This window comes from Notamacropus eugenii, chromosome 7 (assembly GCF_028372415.1).
Source record: "Notamacropus eugenii isolate mMacEug1 chromosome 7, mMacEug1.pri_v2, whole genome shotgun sequence".
NCBI lineage: Eukaryota > Metazoa > Chordata > Mammalia > Diprotodontia > Macropodidae > Notamacropus > Notamacropus eugenii.
In genome coordinates, this window is record NC_092878.1 from 82418387 (window position 1) to 82439567 (window position 21181).

The 21181-nt window shown below is 36.7% G+C and overlaps 1 protein-coding gene across 26 annotated transcripts in view; it reads right to left on the minus strand.

Annotated features, from left to right (window-relative positions):
* The window catches only part of NEK1 (NIMA related kinase 1), a 162556-nt gene that overhangs the window by 42039 nt on the left and 99336 nt on the right, over window positions 1-21181 (minus strand). For all 26 annotated transcript variants that reach the window (XM_072623342.1, XM_072623352.1, XM_072623353.1 and 23 more), the window contains 5 exons: window positions 15855-16022; window positions 12437-12502; window positions 12128-12350; window positions 4732-4884; window positions 1648-1842 (listed from right to left, as the gene is read on the minus strand). In XM_072623342.1, the coding sequence (XP_072479443.1) occupies window positions 1648-1842; window positions 4732-4884; window positions 12128-12350; window positions 12437-12502; window positions 15855-16022 (805 nt within the window). The remainder of the gene's footprint in view (window positions 1-1647; window positions 1843-4731; window positions 4885-12127; window positions 12351-12436; window positions 12503-15854; window positions 16023-21181) is intronic.

Genomic DNA, 21181 nt, shown 5'->3' on the forward strand with positions numbered 1-21181 from the left:
TGGGAATCTAACAAAATTATAGAAATGCAAAATAGTTGAGAAACCTTAAAGTGAAATTACATGTAGTTGTGGAATGAAGTTTGAAAAAAAGAAAAAAGTAGCCATAAAAATTTTATGTACTTCAAGAATGAAATATGGTTGGAAAAAAAAGAGGTAGCCATAAACAAGAATAGAGAGGTAGAGATGGTTAGGGCAAAAAAATAATATGCATGTATCAGGGCCTAATCAATGTTCATAGGATAAACAAATGAATGATAAGAATGAAGTAAACTATGTCCCTGGTTGGGTTGTTTTCTAAACACTTGAAAACATAGCCTTGTTTTAATATAACCAGGACAATACTAGCAAATGCAAAGTTTGCCTAACCACAAATATAAAATTTATTCTTGAATTACACTAGCATTTACATTAAAAAGTTCAATCTATTTTGTTACAGTAAAAGAAGCAAATTTCTATGGTTTAACCTACGAAATCTTTATTAAGGAATTTTAGTGCTATGGTTTGATGTAGACAATACTTCTTTATATATATTGTACAGCAAGTGTCTTTGCAGAGATGCACATTCAGAAAAGTGAGAAATATCTAAGTTTCAAAATCTTGTCCTTATTTCATAATCACCTCTTACAAAGAAAAAAAAAACAATAAACAAACGATCATAAAAATATTGTTGCTAGAAATTCAGCCAATTATAGAATCAGGCAATTCAAGATTACGGTTCCATCTGCATGGTGGAACATATATGTTGGCCATAAATGTGATCACAAGATCATACAGACTATGAAGGAAAAAACTCTAGTTCTATTCAAATTGAAAACACCATAGAAATGAGCAAATTTTTCTGGAAACCAAACCTTAGAATTTCTTCGCTCTTATAAAATTATGTATTATAAATATATATACTATAACTATGTGTGTATATGTATATATGTATATATATACACATATATATATGTACTCTCTCTGTCTCTGTTTCTATACAAAACTATGAACTAATTATAAAATTAGTTCATTTAGAATACTTAGGATCCACGAGAGAGAGTGTAGTATAGAAGCTAGAAAATCAGTCTCAACATCAGGAAGACCTGAGTTCAAAAGTCCTGTCTCTGACATGCACAGACTGGGTGATGCTGGACAAGGCACTTAAACTGAAGGGTACCAAGCAACTCTCTAAGACTATAAATCACTAATATGCATTGGCAGAGAGAGTTTCCTAACTGGGAACTCCTCATATGAAATTACAGATCCAAAAGCTTTTTCATCTTATAAGCTCCTTCCAGCTTTGGAATTTACAAATTGGAAAGACTCTCTGCCCCTGTGGTTCTTCCTCTGATTGGATGATTCCTCCCAGAAAATTCATTTAAGAAGGGAACCCAGGCCCACCATGTCTCATTCCTCTTTAGGAGGCATTCTGGATCTCCACTGTGCTGAGATGAATACTTCACTCCTCCCTACCCTCTCTTTACCTTTCTTTTATGTGCCACCTTCCCTTATTCAAATACGAGTTCCTTGAGGGCAAGGATTATTTTTATCTTTTACTTTTATTTCCAAGATTTGGGAAATTGCTTGTCACATATTAAATGCTTAACAAATTCTTGTTCATTAACTGATAGATCCAAATCAAAAACAAAAAACAATTAGGAATCATACCTTCCGATTTTTCTTCCACCACAACTGGTTTTAATGCCATCTGTAAAAATTCATCTGCTTCTTTATGTTTCAGCTCTTCAGAGGCTTTGATATCAGCTTTATCAACTACAGGTGAAGGATCTACATCAGCAGGAACAAATTGTACTTCTTTTTCCCCCAAGATTAAGGTTTTGTAGTTCTTTCCTTCAGAGGCTTCTGTAGAAACACCCCCCACCAAAATGAAAAAACGTTTTGCAAAAGCCTTGAATTTTATTTCTAATTATGTTTGAGAAACTATTTTTAAAAGGTGCTGCAGTAATCCTGGCTAGACTCCAGTATAATACTTCATAAGTTCCAGGTTGTATAATTCTTAGTGAAGTAATTCATTTGTAGAAATACCATCAAATGTACTTGAATTGCACAGAAAAATAGCTAAGGCAGATGTTAGAATGTGGAGGGAAAAGGCATGCTTTTTTCCCCCCACCTAAGATTTTCTGAAAAATAATATCCAGGAACATCTTCGTTAACTTCTTATTGCAAATTTTGGAGAACAATCATAAGATTTGCTTTTAGCTACTCTGATTAATACAATAATCCAAGATAATTTTGAATGGCTCATGATGAAACATGCCATCCCTCTTCAGAGAGAGAACTGATGAACGTGGGTACAGATTGAAGCATACATTTTTCATTTTATTTTTCATGTGTATGTGTTTGTGTGTATGTGTGTGTGTGTTTTCTCTTCTGCAACATGAATAATATGGAAATGTTTTGCATGACTTCATATGTGTAACCAATATTATATGCCTTGCCTTCTCAAGAGGTAGGGTAGGGGATAGAGGGAAAAGGGAACTCAAAATCAGAAAAACTGAATATTAAAAAACTCAAAATGTATTTGGAAAATTAATGAAATAGATTAAACTATATGTATATATATACATATATAAAATATATACATTTTAAAATGAGATAAACAAAACCCACTGATTCAAGTAGGTAGATTCAATTATACACACACATATACATACATACATATATGTGTATAATATTTTGCCATGCTTTCATTTCAAATAATGGATAGTGTAGAGTTTTTTTTTTAAATTTACATAGGTTTTAGTTTTTCTAATGTATTCTAAAAGCAAAGTAAGATTTCTCTAATAAAATGAGGACAATGAAATTATTCAAGCACGGCACAGGGGATCCTGGTTTTAACGAAGATCATTTTGTGTGAACAACCTGTGAATATTCCTGGTCCTGTCCAAAAATTACTTTGTGTGTATTCTCTACTAGATAACTGGTATATGCACTGTTTTTCTCAATAGAAAGGGATTATTTTTATATTTCATATTTACCTACTTAAGTGCCAGATACATAGTTGGTATTTAAATTGATGCACTGAACTGAGTTTTTCCTCTATCTGTGAGAAACTCTGAGAACCTGGGCATATATCCTTTTACTGACTTCTATGCACTACTTGCAACTACAGTTCTCTATTTAATAGTTATAATGACTATCACTTATACACATTATCTTATTTCAACTTCACAGTAACTCTGTGAGGTATTACCTTCATTTTAGAAATGAATAAATCAAGCCTCAGAGATGTTAAGTGAGTTGCCCAAAGTCACAAAGTTTAGCTAAAGGTCAAAGACAGGATCAGAACCCAGGTCATCCTTACTACAAATATAGCACTGTAAAACCAGAATTATCATAAGATATTATCTGTTATACTCTATTAACTAGTCATAAACTTACTGCACAAACCACTAGCAGAGAGTACTTTTCTTATTAAAACAAAAAACCCCAAAATTTGTTTTGCTAACAAATTCTACCCTATGACATGACTTTTCAGACTTCCTTTCACTTTTTTCATTTCCTCCTCTTACTGGATCACAGATATTGTCAAAGCAAAACTTCCTAGATTAAGATGAAATCACAATCAGATGACACTTACTACCTGAAGAGAAACTCATATTAAAAGCCCTTTTATAAATGATATAATGTCTTATTCATGTTTATATTTTTTATCAATATCATTCACTTAAAAATATTTAGTTCCTGATGGGGAGAAAAACTGGACATGTTACAAAGTGATGTAAAAGCAATTAGTACTAAAACAATTGACTGAATTAATTACTGAGAATAAATCAGATACCTTTAAATTTGGGGAAAAGAATTTTAGCCTAAATTTCCTAGAGGAAGGTAACCTTGGGTAAAATTTGGCATTGATGGAAAAGTTAAGGTTTTAATGGTAAATCTGATTTTATGGTTGTTATTTAAGCAGGAACTAGAACAGGTATAGAAAGGCATGTAAGCCTCTTAAGACTTGCCTCAAAAGATGTTCCTTAGCTAAAGTGAAATTATAATCATATTTGAAACCTGGTTATTGGAACTTGCCATTTTTAGATGCTATGGGACTATTAACTGACTGCTCTTCTGAGCCTAACTCCAGGTATGGATAGCAAGAAAGGCAGGCTGAGCCTCCAATCCATGATGCCAGTAAGCCAGTGAGATGCTGGTATGAACTGCAAAAGGTGATCTCATGGGAAGGGTGGGAGAGCGGCTGTTCAACATGGGCTGAGGTAGGATTCTCCTGACTCAATTTCCCCACTGACACTTGGCAGACCTTAAGCCTGACTGAATGCAAGTGGACAATCTAATCCTGCCTGGAACTGACATGAAGCTGGGGAGATATTGCATCCCTGCAATGTCCCTACTCTTGGTGGCAATTTCCTATAGTCAAAAGGTTTGTAAGCTTAATACCAGATCTATTCAGTTATAGATTATTGGTAGGGGAGCATCCGAGGTCAAGTCTAAAATTAAGCTATTAGGCATGGGACTTTAGACCAACAACAATAAGTTAGGGTCCTTTAATTCTTAGTAATACTGTGGAGACAATTAGGTCAAGTGCTTGTGAAATTAGCAACGTAAATATTATTTGTGTCTCAGTTGGTTAATATTTAAAAAAAAAATACTTTTGTGGTTCATATTGTAAATGCTTTAAAAAGAAGTATCACCTGACCAAAAGTTTGAATTGTTTTATCTGTTATAAACTGTGTTAAAAATGAAAAATAAAAATAAAAAAAATATTTAATTCCATTTTACCATTTTTAAGAGCTATCTCATCAAAACATTGTGTCTGAAGTTGTAGTTCAGCTTCTCCAAGAATCCTTAGAATAGAATCTGTTGGGCTTTTCCCCCAGGCTCTTCTTGGAGATCCTTCATTATCTAGTTTAATAACATGTCCCACTGTAAATTCTGTAAGAACAAAAGAAGGGAAATTGATATGGTTATAACAAAAAGGTCACTACAAAATTATTATAACATGAGATTAGCAAACCATTTTCACGGTTGACTGTAAGTCAGTAACTCAACTGGTTATTTATTTTTAATGTTCATATTATACAATGCATTTAGAACTATTTGTTTTTAAAAGGTGACTGACAAGGTCGGAAGATGGAGACCAAAGGAAAATCTTCTCTAAAGCAAAAAAAAGGAAAACTAAGACAGCTTTTTAAATGAAATGTCATTTAAAATTGTTTTTAAAAATTTTCAATTAAGAAGTAATTGTGGATGTTTCAGAGCAAAATCTACTGAAAAGAACATGGCTTTCTTGCTAGAGCTTGAAAAAGACACTCCATCTCCCAACTCTACATTTCTGGCTGTCTCCCATATCTGGAAGTCTCTCCTTCCTCATCTTAGTCAGTCAATAAGAATGTCCCATGCACTGTGTTAAGTGTTGGGAATACAGAGAAAGGCAAAAGGCAGGCCCTGGCCTCCAGGACCTTACAGTCTAATGGGAGGGACAATATATAAATATGTAAAAAATCAAAAACTTTTACATAGCATAAATAGGAAATAATTAATACAGGAAAGGCACTAGAATTAAGAGTGATTTAGGAACACTTTCAGTAAAAAAAAAAAATGGGATTTTACTTGGGATTTGAAGGAAGCCAGGGAAGTCAATAGAGGGAGAGCATTTGAAGCATGGAAGAAAGCCAGAGAAAAAGTCAAGAGATGGAGGATCTTGTTTATGGAACAGCAAGGAGGCAAAGTAGTATCAATGGATTCAAAAGTACTTGAAGGGAAGTAAGGTATAAAAAGACTAGGAAGGGGCAAGGTTATTATGAAAAACTCTGAATGCTAAATAGCATTTTCTACCTGATCCTGGAGATAAGGAGCCATTGGAGTTTACTGAATGAAGGGAAGGGAGGGAGCATGGAGTAGGGACATGGTCAAACCTGAGCTTTAGGAAAATAACTTTGTGAATGGAGAATGATCTGGAATGGGGAGAGACCCAAGCAGGCTATTATAATAGACCAGACATGAGGTGATAAGATTCTGCACCAGGGGGGTAGCACTGTCAGAGGAGAGAAGAAGATGTATTTGAAAGATTGTTGCAAAGATGAAAGTAACAGGCCTTGACAACAGATTGTATGTGGGGAGTGAGTGATAGTGAGGAGTGGAGGATGACACATTTAGGTTGCAAGCCTGAGGAACTGTGAGGATAGGGTTGCCCTCCACAGAAATAGGTAAGGTAGTAAAGGGAAAGATGAGTTCAGTTTTGGAAGACTGAATTTAAGATGACCACTGAACATGTAGTTTGAGATGTCTAAAGGGCAACTGGAGATGCAAGACTGGAGGTCAGCAGAGATACAGGGATCAAATGAGGTTTTTTTCAGGTTGGGGAGACATGGGCATATTTGTAGGCAGCAGGTAATGAGCAAGTAGACAGAGAAAGATTGAAAAAGTGTGGATGAGAGAGGTGGCAATCTACTGGAAGAGATGGGATGGAATGGTATCACTTGATGGTGTTAGCTTTGGTAAGGAGCAAATCCATGTCATCATGTGAAAGAGAGGTGAAGGAAGAGATGTAGCAGAAGTGGCACCTGAGTGACAGGAGATGAGGAAGAGAAGAGAAGAGGGAGCTCATGGTAAATGTCCTCAATTTTTTCTGTAAAATATGATGCAAGGTTCTCAGCTGAGAGACTGGAGAGAGGGGAACCATGAGAGGCATGAGAAGGAATGAAAAGACAGGGATGAAAGCCTCTGTGGAGAGTGGGCTAGTGAACTGATAAGGGAGGTATAAGATGGCCCAGAAGCAGTGAAAGCCCAGTTAAGGTTGTGTAATATAAATTTACAGTGGACCCAGTCAGAATGGTTAAGTGATTTTCTCCATCTTCATTTAGCAGCACCTATGTAGGAGTGAAGGCAGAAGATGGGGGGAATAATCCTAGGATAAGATATGATGAGGGAGCTAGAGACCCAAGAAAAGAAGACAGCATCAAGTTGAACTGGTTTACCAAGGAATAAAGATGGGGGAAAAAAAGGGAGTGGTTGGTGCAGGGGAGATGGCATGGGAGAGAAATGAGGGGTTGAAGAGAATAAGGTTATGTAAAAGAAGAGAAAGTTGGAAAGTAAATAGGGGGTGGTCAGATAAGATTTTGGAATTCTCGAAAATGAAGGTAGTACATCTGTGGGTGATGGTATGTGTGACTGAGGTGGGATGGAGGGACAGGTCAAGAAAAATGAATAGATTGGGGATCTGAGTGGTTAGGGTATTTGAGAGAGAGCTAATATTTATGCTTAAGTCCTCTAGCATGAGGGCAGGGGTTGGGAAGGAAAGAAAATGTGTGAGTCACGTTCTAAACTCATTGAGGAAGGAAAGGGAAAGACCCGGAAGTCTGTAGACAACAGCTTCCAGGACTGTGATTGGGTGATAGATATGAATAACATGATCCTCAAAGGGGAGAGGTTACTGAGTGACGGAGGTATGAGGAGCACCTGGGAAGTGGTAGTTGGGATCAAGGAGTATTCCAATTCTTCTGCCTCAATCAGTAAATCAAGGGGAATGAGTGAAATGAGTACTATAGTCAGTACTAGAAAGGGTAAACAGGGAGACTGTGTCATTAAGGGAAGTCAGGTTTCAGTGACTGTTAAGAGCTGAAGAGCGTAGGAAAGAAGATTTAGAATGAAGGGAAGTTTATCACTTGTGAAACTGGTATTCTAGAAGACACAGTGAAAGGAGTGGGTGGCATTTTTTGAGACTTTGGGATAGGAGGGTTGAGGGGATGGGAATAAGGAATTGGGAAGTAGGGGTGGGAACTGGGGCTTAAAGGATGACCTAAAAGGGGTTTGTAGTCACTGGAATGTATAGGGTATGATGGCCAGATATGAATGTTCATCAGAGAGAGGAAGGCACCACTCCTCGGAAGATGATGGAGACAAACACAGCACAAGATGATGGGCACATTGTCAGATGGGAGCTCTCGCTTCTTTTCATCCCTCTGAAGGATGGAGACTAGGAAGGAGATAGCATAGTAGGGGATAGAAGACCTGCTCCTCACCTGATTTCCTTTTCCTCTTCCCACAGGGGATAGACACAGCAGGAGAGGGATGGTCCAAGGACAGAGAGAAGGTCACTCCCCCTCATACTTAGAAGTCTTCCACATTTTGGGATTCTGAAGATCTGGGCTGGTGAGTGCAGCAGGAAGTAGAAGCTGCCTTTTACTAGAGGAGATGGACCTCCTGGCTTTCAAGTCTCACTAAAATCCCATCTGTTTAAGTCTTTTCCAGTCTTTGATTTTAGTGCCTTTCCTCTGAGATTATCTCCAATTTATCCTGCATATTTCTTGTTTGTGTACTGTTACTTGCATTTTGTCTCCTCCACTAGATTGTGAGCTCCTTGAAGGGAGGGACTGTTTGCATTTTTTCCAGTACTTAGCACAGAATCTGGCACCGAGTAGGCACTTAATAAATGCTTGTCGATATAATCTAAGTTTGACTCAATGACAGTCTTTTTTTCTGGAAACCAGGCTAAGTAACTTTAGAGACACTGATGATAAGGTTGGTCACAAAACGATGAATTTTTTAGGAAAAGGGACATACAAAGACCATCTAAGGAATAAAGAAATTCTAGTCTGCTTTAATGGAAGCCTGACCTTAGAGTCAGGAAGCCTTAGATTCAAGTCTTACAAACTGTCTATATGATTGTGATCTTGAGCAAGTCACTGAACTTCTCCGGGCCACTGGCAACTTTCTGAGACTCTCAGTTGCTCCTCTCCTCCCACTCTCTCACCTGAGAACCCTGCATCGTATTTTACAGAAAAAATTGAGGATATTCATCATGAGTTCCCTCTTCTTTCCTCTTTCTCATGCATATCACTTAGATGCCTTCTGCCACTATCTCTTCCTTCACCTCTGACTCACATGATGATATGAGTTCACTCCTTACCAAAGCTAATACCTCTATGATATCACTCCATCCCATTTCCTGTAACAGATCACCATCTCTTAGTTGCAGAACTAGGGACAATCTGATTTGGGAGAAGGAATTTTCTATCAGGGGATCCCTGATGAAATCACAAGACAGTCCCTACCTCTTCCTCTACTAAAGTACAAAGGGGTAGATCTAAGGATACATTCTTTTATTTCCTCAAGTGGTACAAAAGAAAGACTTCATTATTTACCTTAAATATTCAACTATAAAAACTTTAATTCTGGCAAATAATTAACTTCATATACCTTCTTAAGTGTTTTTGCAGTGCTGATTAGATAAAAAATTATTTTTTAAAATAAAAATCTCCCTTCCAGGAGATAGAGCTAAGATGGTGGAGAAAAGGTAGAGACTCACCTAACACTTCCAAAGAACTTTAAATAATGTTCCAAAACAAATTCTGGAATGGCAGAACTCACAAAAGGAGAGCGTGAAACAATTTTCCAATAAGAGAGGCCTTACAGAGGAAAGATTGGGAAGAGAAATGCGAGTGATGCAAGAAAATCATGAAAAAGGAGTCAATACTTTGGTAAAGATGGTGCAAGAAAATACTGAAGAAAATAACACATTGAATAACAGAATAGGCCAAATGGTAAAAGAGGTATAAAATTCACTGAAGAGAATTCCTTGAGAAGCAGAATTGGCCAAATGGAAAAAGATACATAAAAATTCACTGAAGAAAATAATTCCTTAAAAAGGAGAATTGGCCAAATAGAAAAGGAGATGCAAAAGCTCACTTAAGAAAATGATTCCTTAAAAATCAGAATTGGGCAAGTAGAAGCTAACAACTTCATGAGACATCAAGAAACAATAAAACAAAATCAAAAAATGAAAAAACAGAAGAAAATGCAAATTATTTCATTGGAAAAACAACTGACTTGGAAAACAGATCCAGGAGAGAGAATTTAAGAATTAGTGGTCTACCTGAAAGCCATGGTCAAACAAAGAGCCTAGACATCATCTTTCAAGAAATTATCAAGAAAAACTGCCCTGATATTCTAGAACCTGGGGGTAAAATAAAAATTGAAATAATCCACCAATCACCTCTTGAAAAAAATCCCAAAATTAAAACTCCCAGGAATATTTTAGTCAAATTCTAGAGCTCTCAGGTCAAGGAGAAAATATTGCAAGTAGCCAAAAACAAACAATTCAAACACTGTGGAGCCAGTGTAAGGATAACACAAGATTTAGCAATTTCTATATTAAAGAACTGGACGACTTGGAATATGATATTATGGAGGACAGAAGAGCTAGGATTACAACCGAGAATCACCTATCCAGCAAAAGTAAGTATAAGCCTTCAAAGGGGGAAAATTAAACATTCAATTAAATAGAGGACTTTCAAACTTTCCTGATGAAAAGATCAGAGCTGAATAGAAATTTGACTTTCAAATACAAGACTCAAGAGAAGCATAGAAAAGTAAACAGAAAAAGAGAAATGATAAAGAATTCAATAAGTTTAAACCCCTTACATCCTACATGTGAAAATGATACTTTTAATTCCTAAAATTTTTCTCATTATTAGAGCAATTACAAGGAGTATACACGGATAGAGTACAAGGTTTGAGTTTAACATGATGGGGTAAATATTTTTAAAAAATAAAGTTAAGGGATGACAAAGAGAAATGCATTGGAAGAAAGAGAAAGGGAGAAGTAAATTATCTGACATAAGAGGCATGAAAGGGCTTTTAGAATGGAGAGGAAAATAGGGGAGGTGAGGGGGGAACCTTACTCTGTTGGGTGGCTCTGTTGGGTATAGAAATCTATGTTAACATACAGGAAAGCAGGAGGGGAAAGACATAAGAGAAGAGGGTGAAAATGGGGCACTGACAGAAGGGAAGGCAGAATGGGTGAAGAAGTCAGAAACAAAACACTTTTGTGAATAGACAGGGTGAAAGGAGAGAGAGAATAGGATAAATGAGGAAAACAGGATGGAGGGAAATATAAAATAATCATAACTGTAAAAAAATTACACTTAGTTTTCTTATGAAGACCTCATTTCTCAAATATAAAGAGAACGGAGGCAAATTTATAGAATTAAGAGCCATTTATCAATTTATAAATGGTCAAAGATTACAGGCAGCTTTCAGACAAAATAATCAAAGCTATCCATAGTCATATGAAAAAATGCTCTAAATCACTATTGATTATAGCAATGCAAATTAAAATAACTATGAGGTACCACCTCACACCTATCAGAATAGATAACAGGACAGGAAAAGAAAATGACAAATGTTGGAGGGGATATGGGAAAATTGAGACACCAATGCATTATTGGTGAAGTGGTATGCCAATTCAACCATTCTGTAGGACAATTTGGAACTATGCCCAAAGAGCTACAAAACCATGCACATCCTTTGACTAAGCAATACCATTACTAGATATATATATCCCAAACAAAAAGGAAAAGAACCTATATGTAAAAATTTTTTTCCAGCAGCTCTTTTAGTGGAGGCAAAGAATTGGAAACTGAGGAGATGTCCATCAACTGGGGAATGGCTTGAACAAGTTATGGTATATAATTATGATGGAATACTATTGTGCCATAAGAAATGATTAGTAAGATGCTCTTAGAAAAACCTAGAGACTTACATGAACTGATACAAAGTGAAATGATGATCAGCTGTGAATGACTTAGCTATTATCAGCAATACAATGATCCAAGGCAATTCTGAAGGATTTGTGGTGAAAAAATGTTATCTCCAGAGAAAGAACTGAAAGAGTCTGAATGCAGTTTGAATAGAAAGAACTGACAGAGTCTTAATGACAGAGTTTGAATGCAGACTGAAGCATACTTTTTCTTTACTTTCTTTATTTTCTTGGTTTTTTTGGTCTTTTGCAACATGACTAACATGGAAATGGTTTTTGCATCACTGATCTTAAATAACCTATGGCAAATTGCTTGCATTTTCAATTTGAGGGGTGAGGGAAAGAAAGGAGGAAGGTATTTTTAAACTCAAAAATTAAAAAAAAATCAAAAGTTAAAAATTGCTTTCACATGTAAATAAGGAAAAAATAAAATATTAAACAAAAAAAGGAGAAAATTTCCTTTCCCTGATTTGGTTTCTCATGGGCACAAAAATGTGCATTAATCAAAAGAGTAGCATTTGCTTTTTATTTCAATATATGCACATTTCTGTTTGTATCATTTAACATAAATAATATAAAGAAACTGTTTTGCTGTGAAAATGAGATAATTTCCAACAATTTTATAATTATTCTCACCTGTAGGAAAGGTCTCTTCCATGGTTAATTTGGCTAGAGGAATTTCCAATTGACTCCCTGCCTCCCATTTCTTACGTTCTGATATTACAGATTTTTCTTCCTGATGATCCTTAATGTCTTCATTCGTAGTTATTTTACAGATTTCAGAGGTTTGTGCCTTTTCTTCTTCCTCTTTGTGAGCTTTGAGGTTTTGATTTAGTCTACGCAGTATCTCTCGTTTATTCTGCAATTGTAATAGTCTTACATTTTGAAATATTTATATAAACTAAAAGAAAGGATGACGAGAGAAAGCTAAAGAAATTTACTTACCGAAAGAGCATTATCAGTCATTTTCATTTCTTCAGAAGTTTCCTGAATGTCAATTAAACTTCCGTTCTTTAAAATCAGAAAGATAAAAGATGAGACATATCAGAAAAAAATTCCTTACTGTTACTCTTTTAATTTATTATTGCCCTCCCCTCCATTATGAATCTCTCCATATTAATTGTTTCATTTCTGCAAAGTTTAATTTCATTTAAGTAAATAATCAGCTCAATATAAAGTCTACAGGCCAATTCTCAACTATCTGATCAAATGTGTGGATTAATCCATATCTTTTGTTAACTACTATTTCTTTTAGAGTGGAAGGGGTAAGGGAAAAGGGCTATTTCAATTTCACCACAGAAAGTACAATGAAACGAAATGAACATAATTCAAGTTTTTTTATTAACAAGTCTCATCTCATTAAAGATTTAGTAGGAAAAGTGACTTCAATGTAAGTCAAAAATGAGCTTGTTTATAAACAGTAGTTGAATTTATTGATGTTTTCTCTGTCTTATATAGCTGTGAGTTTGCTAGACTGTTTTCTATTTCAAAAATGAAAGCAAACATGAAAAATGAGAACTGAGTTATTTGTTTGGAAGATAGAAAATATGCAATTTTTCTTCCGATTAGCCTACTTACTGAAATCTGAATTTCCAGAGCAGTGGTGGGGAAACTGTGGCCTTCTAGGTCCTCATCTGTGGTCTTTTGACTAAGTTCGTTTTACAGAACAAATCATCTTATTAAGGGGTTTTGTTCTATGAAGTTTAGATTCAAAGGGCTGCACTTGAGGACCTAGAAGGCCACAGGTTCCCCATCCTTGTTCTAAAGTTTATAAGCAAATTCAGAAAAAGTAATTAGTACGTACAAAAAGATATGAAAGCAAAAACTTCAAGATTCAGAAAGTTTTCAAAGTAGGAATTAAGGAAATGTTTGCTAATATCAGTACAGAAAGAAAAATTATTTGGCAATATGCATTACTTTGAATTTTGTACCATTTTAGGAAACAGAAGGACATAAGAGTAGTCAGTTCAGCAGTATTAAAAGTAAATGAGACAAAGAACATTTTACCCAGTAAAAGTAGTCAGGAATTAGCAGTCACTATAACCAGAGAAATGACCAGCTAGATGAGAATATAGTCTGGGTACCATCTAGGATGTACCCAATGGTATCTAAAGTCGGAATAAATAGTGTGGTAGATGCAAAAGAAATTTATTTTAGAAGAAAAAAACTAAGTTACTAGAAAGAAAATGTTTCTAGAGGAGCAACTGTTTCTTTTATGAAATTCTCACTGAATGGCCAAAAACTTTTATGTTTGCATAGTCAACCATATTACTGACAATATAGCAACAGGGCAACGCAAAGAGAGAGAATGTACAAATTACTTAAATACCTGAGATAAACAATGATGTATTACATCAACTATCATGAATTGATCAATCAATCAACAAGCATTTATTATGCATCAGAAAACGTGCTAAGCACTGGAGATACAAATTAAAGAATATTAAATATTAAAAATAAAATATTATACACATGCAGAATGGGACAAAACTCATAATTTGGTAGTAATTAATATGATCATATATATACATATATACAAATATATTTATTTGAATCCATATAAATATATGACCAATTAAAAAATTAATGTAAGAATCAGACCCACAAGGATATTAACAAAGGAAGTTAAAATAAAGCAAGTTTTAATTTAATTACAGTGGAACTTCATTAGGCAAGGGAAAGGAAATAAGCATTTATTAAGTGTTTGCTATGTACCAGGCACTCTATTAAACATTTTGCAAATGTTATCGTGCTTGATCCTCACACAACACTGTGAGGTAGATGTTATCACTGTAGTTGAGGAAACTGAATCAGTCAGGGGTTGTCATATGGGGTCACAGTGTTGACTAGTTTGAGGCCACAGTTGAACTCGGGTCTTCCTGACTTTAGGCCTAGGGCTCTATCCACTATACTGCTACCTGGCTATCATTACAGCGTTGTTAGCTAAATGAAGAATTTGGTATAAAGGTGGTCCATCTTGGATTCTTAAACTCATAATTACTGAAACCAATCAATCAAAAATTTTTATTAAGCATCCACTATTGTCCTGGGAACTGGGGATATAAATAGAAATTTGCCCCGTCCTTCAAGCAGCTTAGGTTCTATTGGGTACATAATTAAAAGGATATGGAACATGTGATGTTATTAAGATATATTATAAGTATACATAAGATATATACTTATTAAGTTCCTACTGTGCCAGTCCAACTAGGTGTTGGAAATAAAATGAAAAAAAAAAAAGCAACAATCTCTGATTTCAAGGTGCTTACATTCTATTAACAAAGAAAAGACAGACATACACCCTGGTGCAGGGTTGCATCATTTTATGCATGGATCATTGCAATAGCTTGCCGGATGATCTCCCTGATTCAAGTCTCTCTCAGCTCCGGAACATGCTATGCTCAGACGTCAGGGATCTTCCTAAAGTGTAGGTCTGACCATGTCAACCCCACTAACTCTTGTAGCTCTCTATTATCTCTATTTTAAAATTCTATTTGAATTTTAAAGTGTTTTACAACTTGGTCCTTTCCCACACATTTCTCCTCTTCTCATACTCTATGATCCAATGATATTTCCTGACTCCATGCCTTTTCACCAGCTGTCCCCCATGCCTAGTTCTCCCTCCTCATCTCTGCCTTCTGGCTTCCCTCAAGACTTAGCTTAAGTCCAACCTTCTGCAAACGGTCTTTTCCTGATCTACTCCTGATCCTTCCCCCTCCCACTCCCCATCTCATCCTTTCCCCTTTCCCAATGCTAGTGCCTTCTCTCTATGATTACCATCTTTTTAGATTATTTGTATCTTGCAAATTACATAGTTGTACACTCAGCACAGTACCTGAGGCTTAGTAAGCATTTAATAAATACATGTTGATATTAATAACAAAGTGAATGGATATTAAAAAACACAAAGTAGTTACTGAGAGAGAACACAGATGATTGGGAAGGATAAGGAGGGATATTGTGAAGAAGGTAGTCCTTGTGCTGTATCTGTGTTTTGCAAGTTTACAAGTCTGAGAGACAAGGGTAAGGAGCTAAATAAAGTTTAAAGAAAGTAGAAAATCCCCTTTTCTTCCCCCTGTCCTGGGCAAAAGTTCTAGGGTCCCACCACATCAAGACCACTAAAAATGAAGAACACTTACAAAGAAGTCTCACTTAAAAGACAATCCCCAAGCCTGACACCTGAGTAGAGTGAGGCTCAAGTGTACAAAGTATCAATCACAAAAAAACTTGTTTGCTTTTCTTAAAGAACTACTTCAAATATCACGAATTGACAGTTGGTTCACTTAACATTTTGTTTCTAAAATATCAGATCATTTTCATGAACCTATTATCTTCTCTTAGTCCAAAATTTCAAAGCACTTACCACACCCACTTCTTTCAAAGCTGATGTGATGGAGATAACTGGCATACTAGGCTTCACCTGTACCTGGGAAGAAACACTTCCTGGTTCATGCTGTTCCTGGAAATGACCAGGTGCTGCTGCTTTCTCACTGGAAGGTACATTAGTAATTTTTATGCCTTTAGCTACCAACTGAAAAAAAAAAAAAAAAAGGCTTTATAGATGGAAAATTTAAATTTGTAGAGAAGAAAATAAAACACACATAAAAACTGCTTCTGTCAACTTGGTATATTATATTTAGATAAAGTATTCATGTGTAACATATCTTTGGATAATTTCTATCAAATTGTATAATATCTTATTTTTTGTAAAATAAAGCACTGAACACATTATTGAATTTTTACAAATCTAATACTAATTTTTTTATTTCAAATTAGTAAGTTCACTGAATATAAAAATTATTCTATCAATCATACTACTCCAAATAAATTCATTTGCAGTTTTCATCATGTTTTTCAGTAGACATCAAATAGCATTTAAAATGGAAATATCAGTAGTTACAGAGAAAGAAATAAAATGATACTTTCAGGGGCTGGGCTATATATTCAAGTTCACTAAAAAACAATTTGGCATCATTAGTTATCTATTTTATCCTGAAAGCCAAGTATGTAGACAGCATAACTAATAATAACAAAAGCATCAGCTAACATTTATCTAACACTATATGTCAGGTGCTACGCACACTTATTATTTCATTTGAGCCTCAAAATTCTGGGAGGCAGGTACTCTCATTATCCCCATTTTCAAGATAAGAAAATTGAGGCAAACAGAGGTGAAGCAATTTGCTGAGGGTCAGCTACACTCCAAAGCCTGACTGGAATTCAGGTCTTCTGGACTCCAGGCTCAGCACTGTATTTATCATATCACTTAGCTGCCCCATAAAATAACATTTATCTATAATATTAAAACCATAATTCCATAAATAATTTTTACTTATAATATTTTCCCATCTCAGACATTAATACATATAAACACTTTCCTTGTAAAAAATTGACTTTTTTTCGGTGCTGGATAATTTAGCAGTGACATAAAAAGCATAATCATTAGCCAAACCCAAACTGAACTCTTGCAAAATGTACAAATTTTAATCAAGTACAGACATCTTAAAACTTATATTCAAAACAGAACTTATTATATTTCCCTTCAAACCTTCCCTTTTTTCTTACTTCCCTTTTACTGCATAGGTACCACCATCTTCCCAGTCATACACACACACACACACACACACACACACACACACTCTCTCTCTCTCTCCCCCTTTCTTTCTCTCCCTCTTCCCTCCGCCCTGCCTCTGTCTCCTCATACAATATAACCAGCCTAGTATGCAGATCCTCATCATCACCTCATGTCTGAACTATTGTTACCAGCCTGTCTTTCCCCGCTTCAATTCAGACCCTACTTAGGTATCAAATTGATCTTTCTCAAGTACTGATCTGGCCAAATCACACTCCCTTGTATGCTTCTGTTCCAGATACCAATACCTTAAGAGAAAGGATCTAGAAATATGATGGGACTTGGTACACAGTTATTGATTTTGCCAATGCTTTCTTTATTATCTCAATACTATTTGGGATTTGAAACAATGGGACCAATTTGCTTTCACTTGGCAGGGCCGACAATATACTTTTACATGCTTGCCACAAGGATATCTGCATAGCCCCACTATTTGTCATAGGATTGTCACTGAACCCTTATATAAAATTACTAGGAAAAAATATGAATTTGATTGGGGACTTAAGCAGAGTACAAAACTTTTGAAGAAGCAAAGGCCTTATATTTATGGCCTATGCAAAGTGGCCTGGTGGAATTACAAGTGACCATATAGGATGAATATGCAAACTGAAGTTTATGGCAAAAATAACAAAGTTGAAATGTAGCTTTAGGATCTTTGTCTAGGAAAGTCCCTTCATTTGGAATTCAATATACCTCTTCTGAAAAGCAATTGCTAGATGTATACTGGGCTTTGGTAGAGACTGAACAACTGATTTTGGGCCATGAGGTAATATTAAGGGGTCTGGAATCCCAATTATGAACTGAGTAATAAGTACCCCAGCTTCTCACAGAATTGGACATACTCAAGAGGCTAGCATAATTAAATGGAAATGGCATATTCAAAATGGATCTAAAATAGGCAAAAGTGGAGTTTCTACTTTGTATGAATCTATAGCAAACACACATACTGAGGGAAATGATACATCCCCTGAACCAAAGCTACAGTTGAATAAAATGAAATGAGGGTTATGATGGATTAAATGAAGAACGAAAGAGATATGTATGGTTTACTGACGGGACAGCAAAATATTTGGGTCACAAAAGACATTGAAAAGAGGTAGCCTATAATCCATGTACAAAGCGGACTTTGCAAAGTACTGGGACAGGTGGAAGTAGTCAATATGCTGAATAGTAGAGGAATGTTATATATGTCAGTCGGAAAAAGAAAAAACTATTTCTTGGGGAATAACTGGAGAGATAGAAAGGGGGAAAAGTACCAGCCCACATTTGGCAAATTGATTATACAGGATCCCTACCCCAAGATAAAGGATGCAAATTTGTATGTACTTCTGTTGATACCTATTCAAGTGTACTAGTGGCTTGTCCCTATAAGAATATAACTCAGAAAAACACCTGTAAAACTCTAGCTATCATAAGTCTATATTATAGAACCCCAAAGCAGATCCAAAGTGACAATGAGTCACATTTCAAAGGCAATGAAATGAAGAGATATTGTGTATTAAACAGCATAGACTGGATATATCATATTCCATATTATCCACAAGTGTCTGGGTTAATTGAAAGAATGAATGGATTATTGAAAGAACAATTAAGGAAGTCAAGGTCTAATAATTCTCATCAACAGAGGAAAGATAATTTGTTCACTGCCCTGTGTAATTTGAATAGAACATTGGGAGGAAGTACACCTCTAGCCAGAATGATGACCCCAAATCTGCAAATTAGAAAGCAATGGGGAGGCAGAGCCAAGATGGCGGAGTAGAAAGACGCACATACACATAGCTCCAAACCCACAACCCATAGAACATCTGTAAAAAGAAACTCACGGCGAATTCTGGAGCAGCAGAGGCCACGGAACAGTGGAGCGAAGGAGATTTCTGTTCCAGAGGGACCTGCAAACCTCTCGCAAAAGGTCCTTCGCTCCGTGGACTGGAAGCTGAACACAGCCCTGCTGCGGCCGCCGCACCGAGAGGAGCAGATCCCAGCAGGCTGCGGGGACGGGATCTCCAGCGGCCACGCGGGTCCCTCCACCCACAGGTGACAAGGGTTAGTGAGAGGGTCTCTTCGGCGGGTCGAGAGGGGAGTGGGGAGCCCCCATGACTCAGGCGCCCTTGGGAGGCACCAACAGAAGTGGGAGCAGACCGGGGCTCCCCAAGCAGGCAGGAGCCCAGATCCATTGTTGAAGGTCTCTGCATAAACCCCCTGAGGGAACTGAGCCCGTGAGGAGGCCCTGCCCCCACCCGGGCAGCTGAACTTGATCTCACACTGAATAGCAGCCCTGCCCCCACCCAAAGCCCTGAGGCTGGGAAGCAGCATTTGAGTCTCAGACCCCAAGCTCTGGCTGGGAGGATCCAGAGACGAGGTGGGCGTGAGGACAATATTCAGAGCTCAAGTCACTGGCTGGGAAAATGCCCAGAAAAGGGAAAAAAACCAAGACTATAGAGGGTTACTTTCTTGGTGAACAGGTTTCTCCTCCCCTCCTTTCTGATGAGGAAGAGCGGTGCTCACCATCAGGAAAAGACACGGAAGTCAGGGCTCCTGCATCCCAGCCCACTCAATGGGCTCAGACCATGGAAAAGTTCAAAAAGAGCTCAGAAAATTTTGAAAATTATATTAGAGAGATGGAGGAAAAACTGGGAAGAGCAATGAAAGACATGCAAGCAAAGTATGATCAGCAGATCAGCACCCTGCTAAAGGAGACCCAAAAAAATGCTGAAGAAAATAACACCTGAAAAATAGGCTCACTCAATTGGCAAAGGAGGTTCAAGAAGCCAATGAGGAGAAGAATGCTTTCAAAAGAAGAATTAGCCAAATGGAAAAAGAGATTCAAAAGTTCACTGAAGAAAATAGTTCTTTCAAAATTAGAATGGAACAGATGGAGGCTAATGACTTTATGAGAAACCAAGAAATCACAAAACCAAACCAAAAGAATGAAAAAATGGAAGATAATGTGAAATATCTCATGGGAAAAACAACTGACCTGGAAAATAGATCCAGGAGAGACAATTTAAAAATTATGGGACTACCTGAAAGCCTTGATCAAAAAAAGAGCTTAGACATCATCTTTCATGAAATTATCAAGGAAAACTGCCCTAATATTCTAGAACCAGAGGGCAAAGTAAATATTGAAAGAATCTACCCATCACCACCTGAAAAAGATCCAAAAAGAGAAACTCCTAGGAATATTGTGGCCAAATTCCAGAGTTCCCAGGTCAAGGAGAAAATATTGCAAGCAGCTAGAAAGAAACAATTCAAGTATTGTGGAAATACAATCAGGATAACACAAGATCTAGCAGCTTCTACATTAAGGGACTGAAGGGCATGGAATAGGATATTCCAGAAGGCAAAGGAACTAGGACTAAAACCAAGAATCACCTACCCAGCAAAATTGAGTATAATACTTCAGGGGAAAAATTGGTCTTTCAATGAAATAGAGGACTTTAAAGCATTCTTGATGAAAAGACCAGAGCTAAAAAGAAAATTTGACTTTCAAACACAACAATGAAGAGAAGCATGAAAAGGTAAACAGCGAAGGGAAGTCACAAGGGACTTATAAAAGTTGAACTGTTTACATTCCTACATGGAAAGACAATATTAGCAACTCCTGAAACTATTCACTATCTGGGTACTGGGTGGGATTACACACACACACATGCACACGCACACACACATAGAGACAGAGTGCGCAGAGTGAATTGAATAGGATGGGATCATATCTTAAAAAAAAAAATGAAATCAAGCAGTGAGAGAGAAATATATGGGAGGACAAAGGGAGAAATGGAATGGGGCAAATTATCTCTCATAAAAGAGGCAAGCAAAAGACTTTTTTAGTTTGGGGAAAAAGAGGGGAAGTGAGAGAAAAACATGAAGTTTACTCTCATCACATTCCACTAAAGGAAGGAATAAAATGCACACTCATTTTGGTATGAAAACCTATCTTACAATACAGGAAAGTGGGGGATAAGGGGATAAACAGGGTCGGGGGGGATGATGGAAGGGAGGGCAATGGGAGGAGGGTGCAATTCGAGGTCGACACTCACGGGGAGGGACAGGATCAAAAG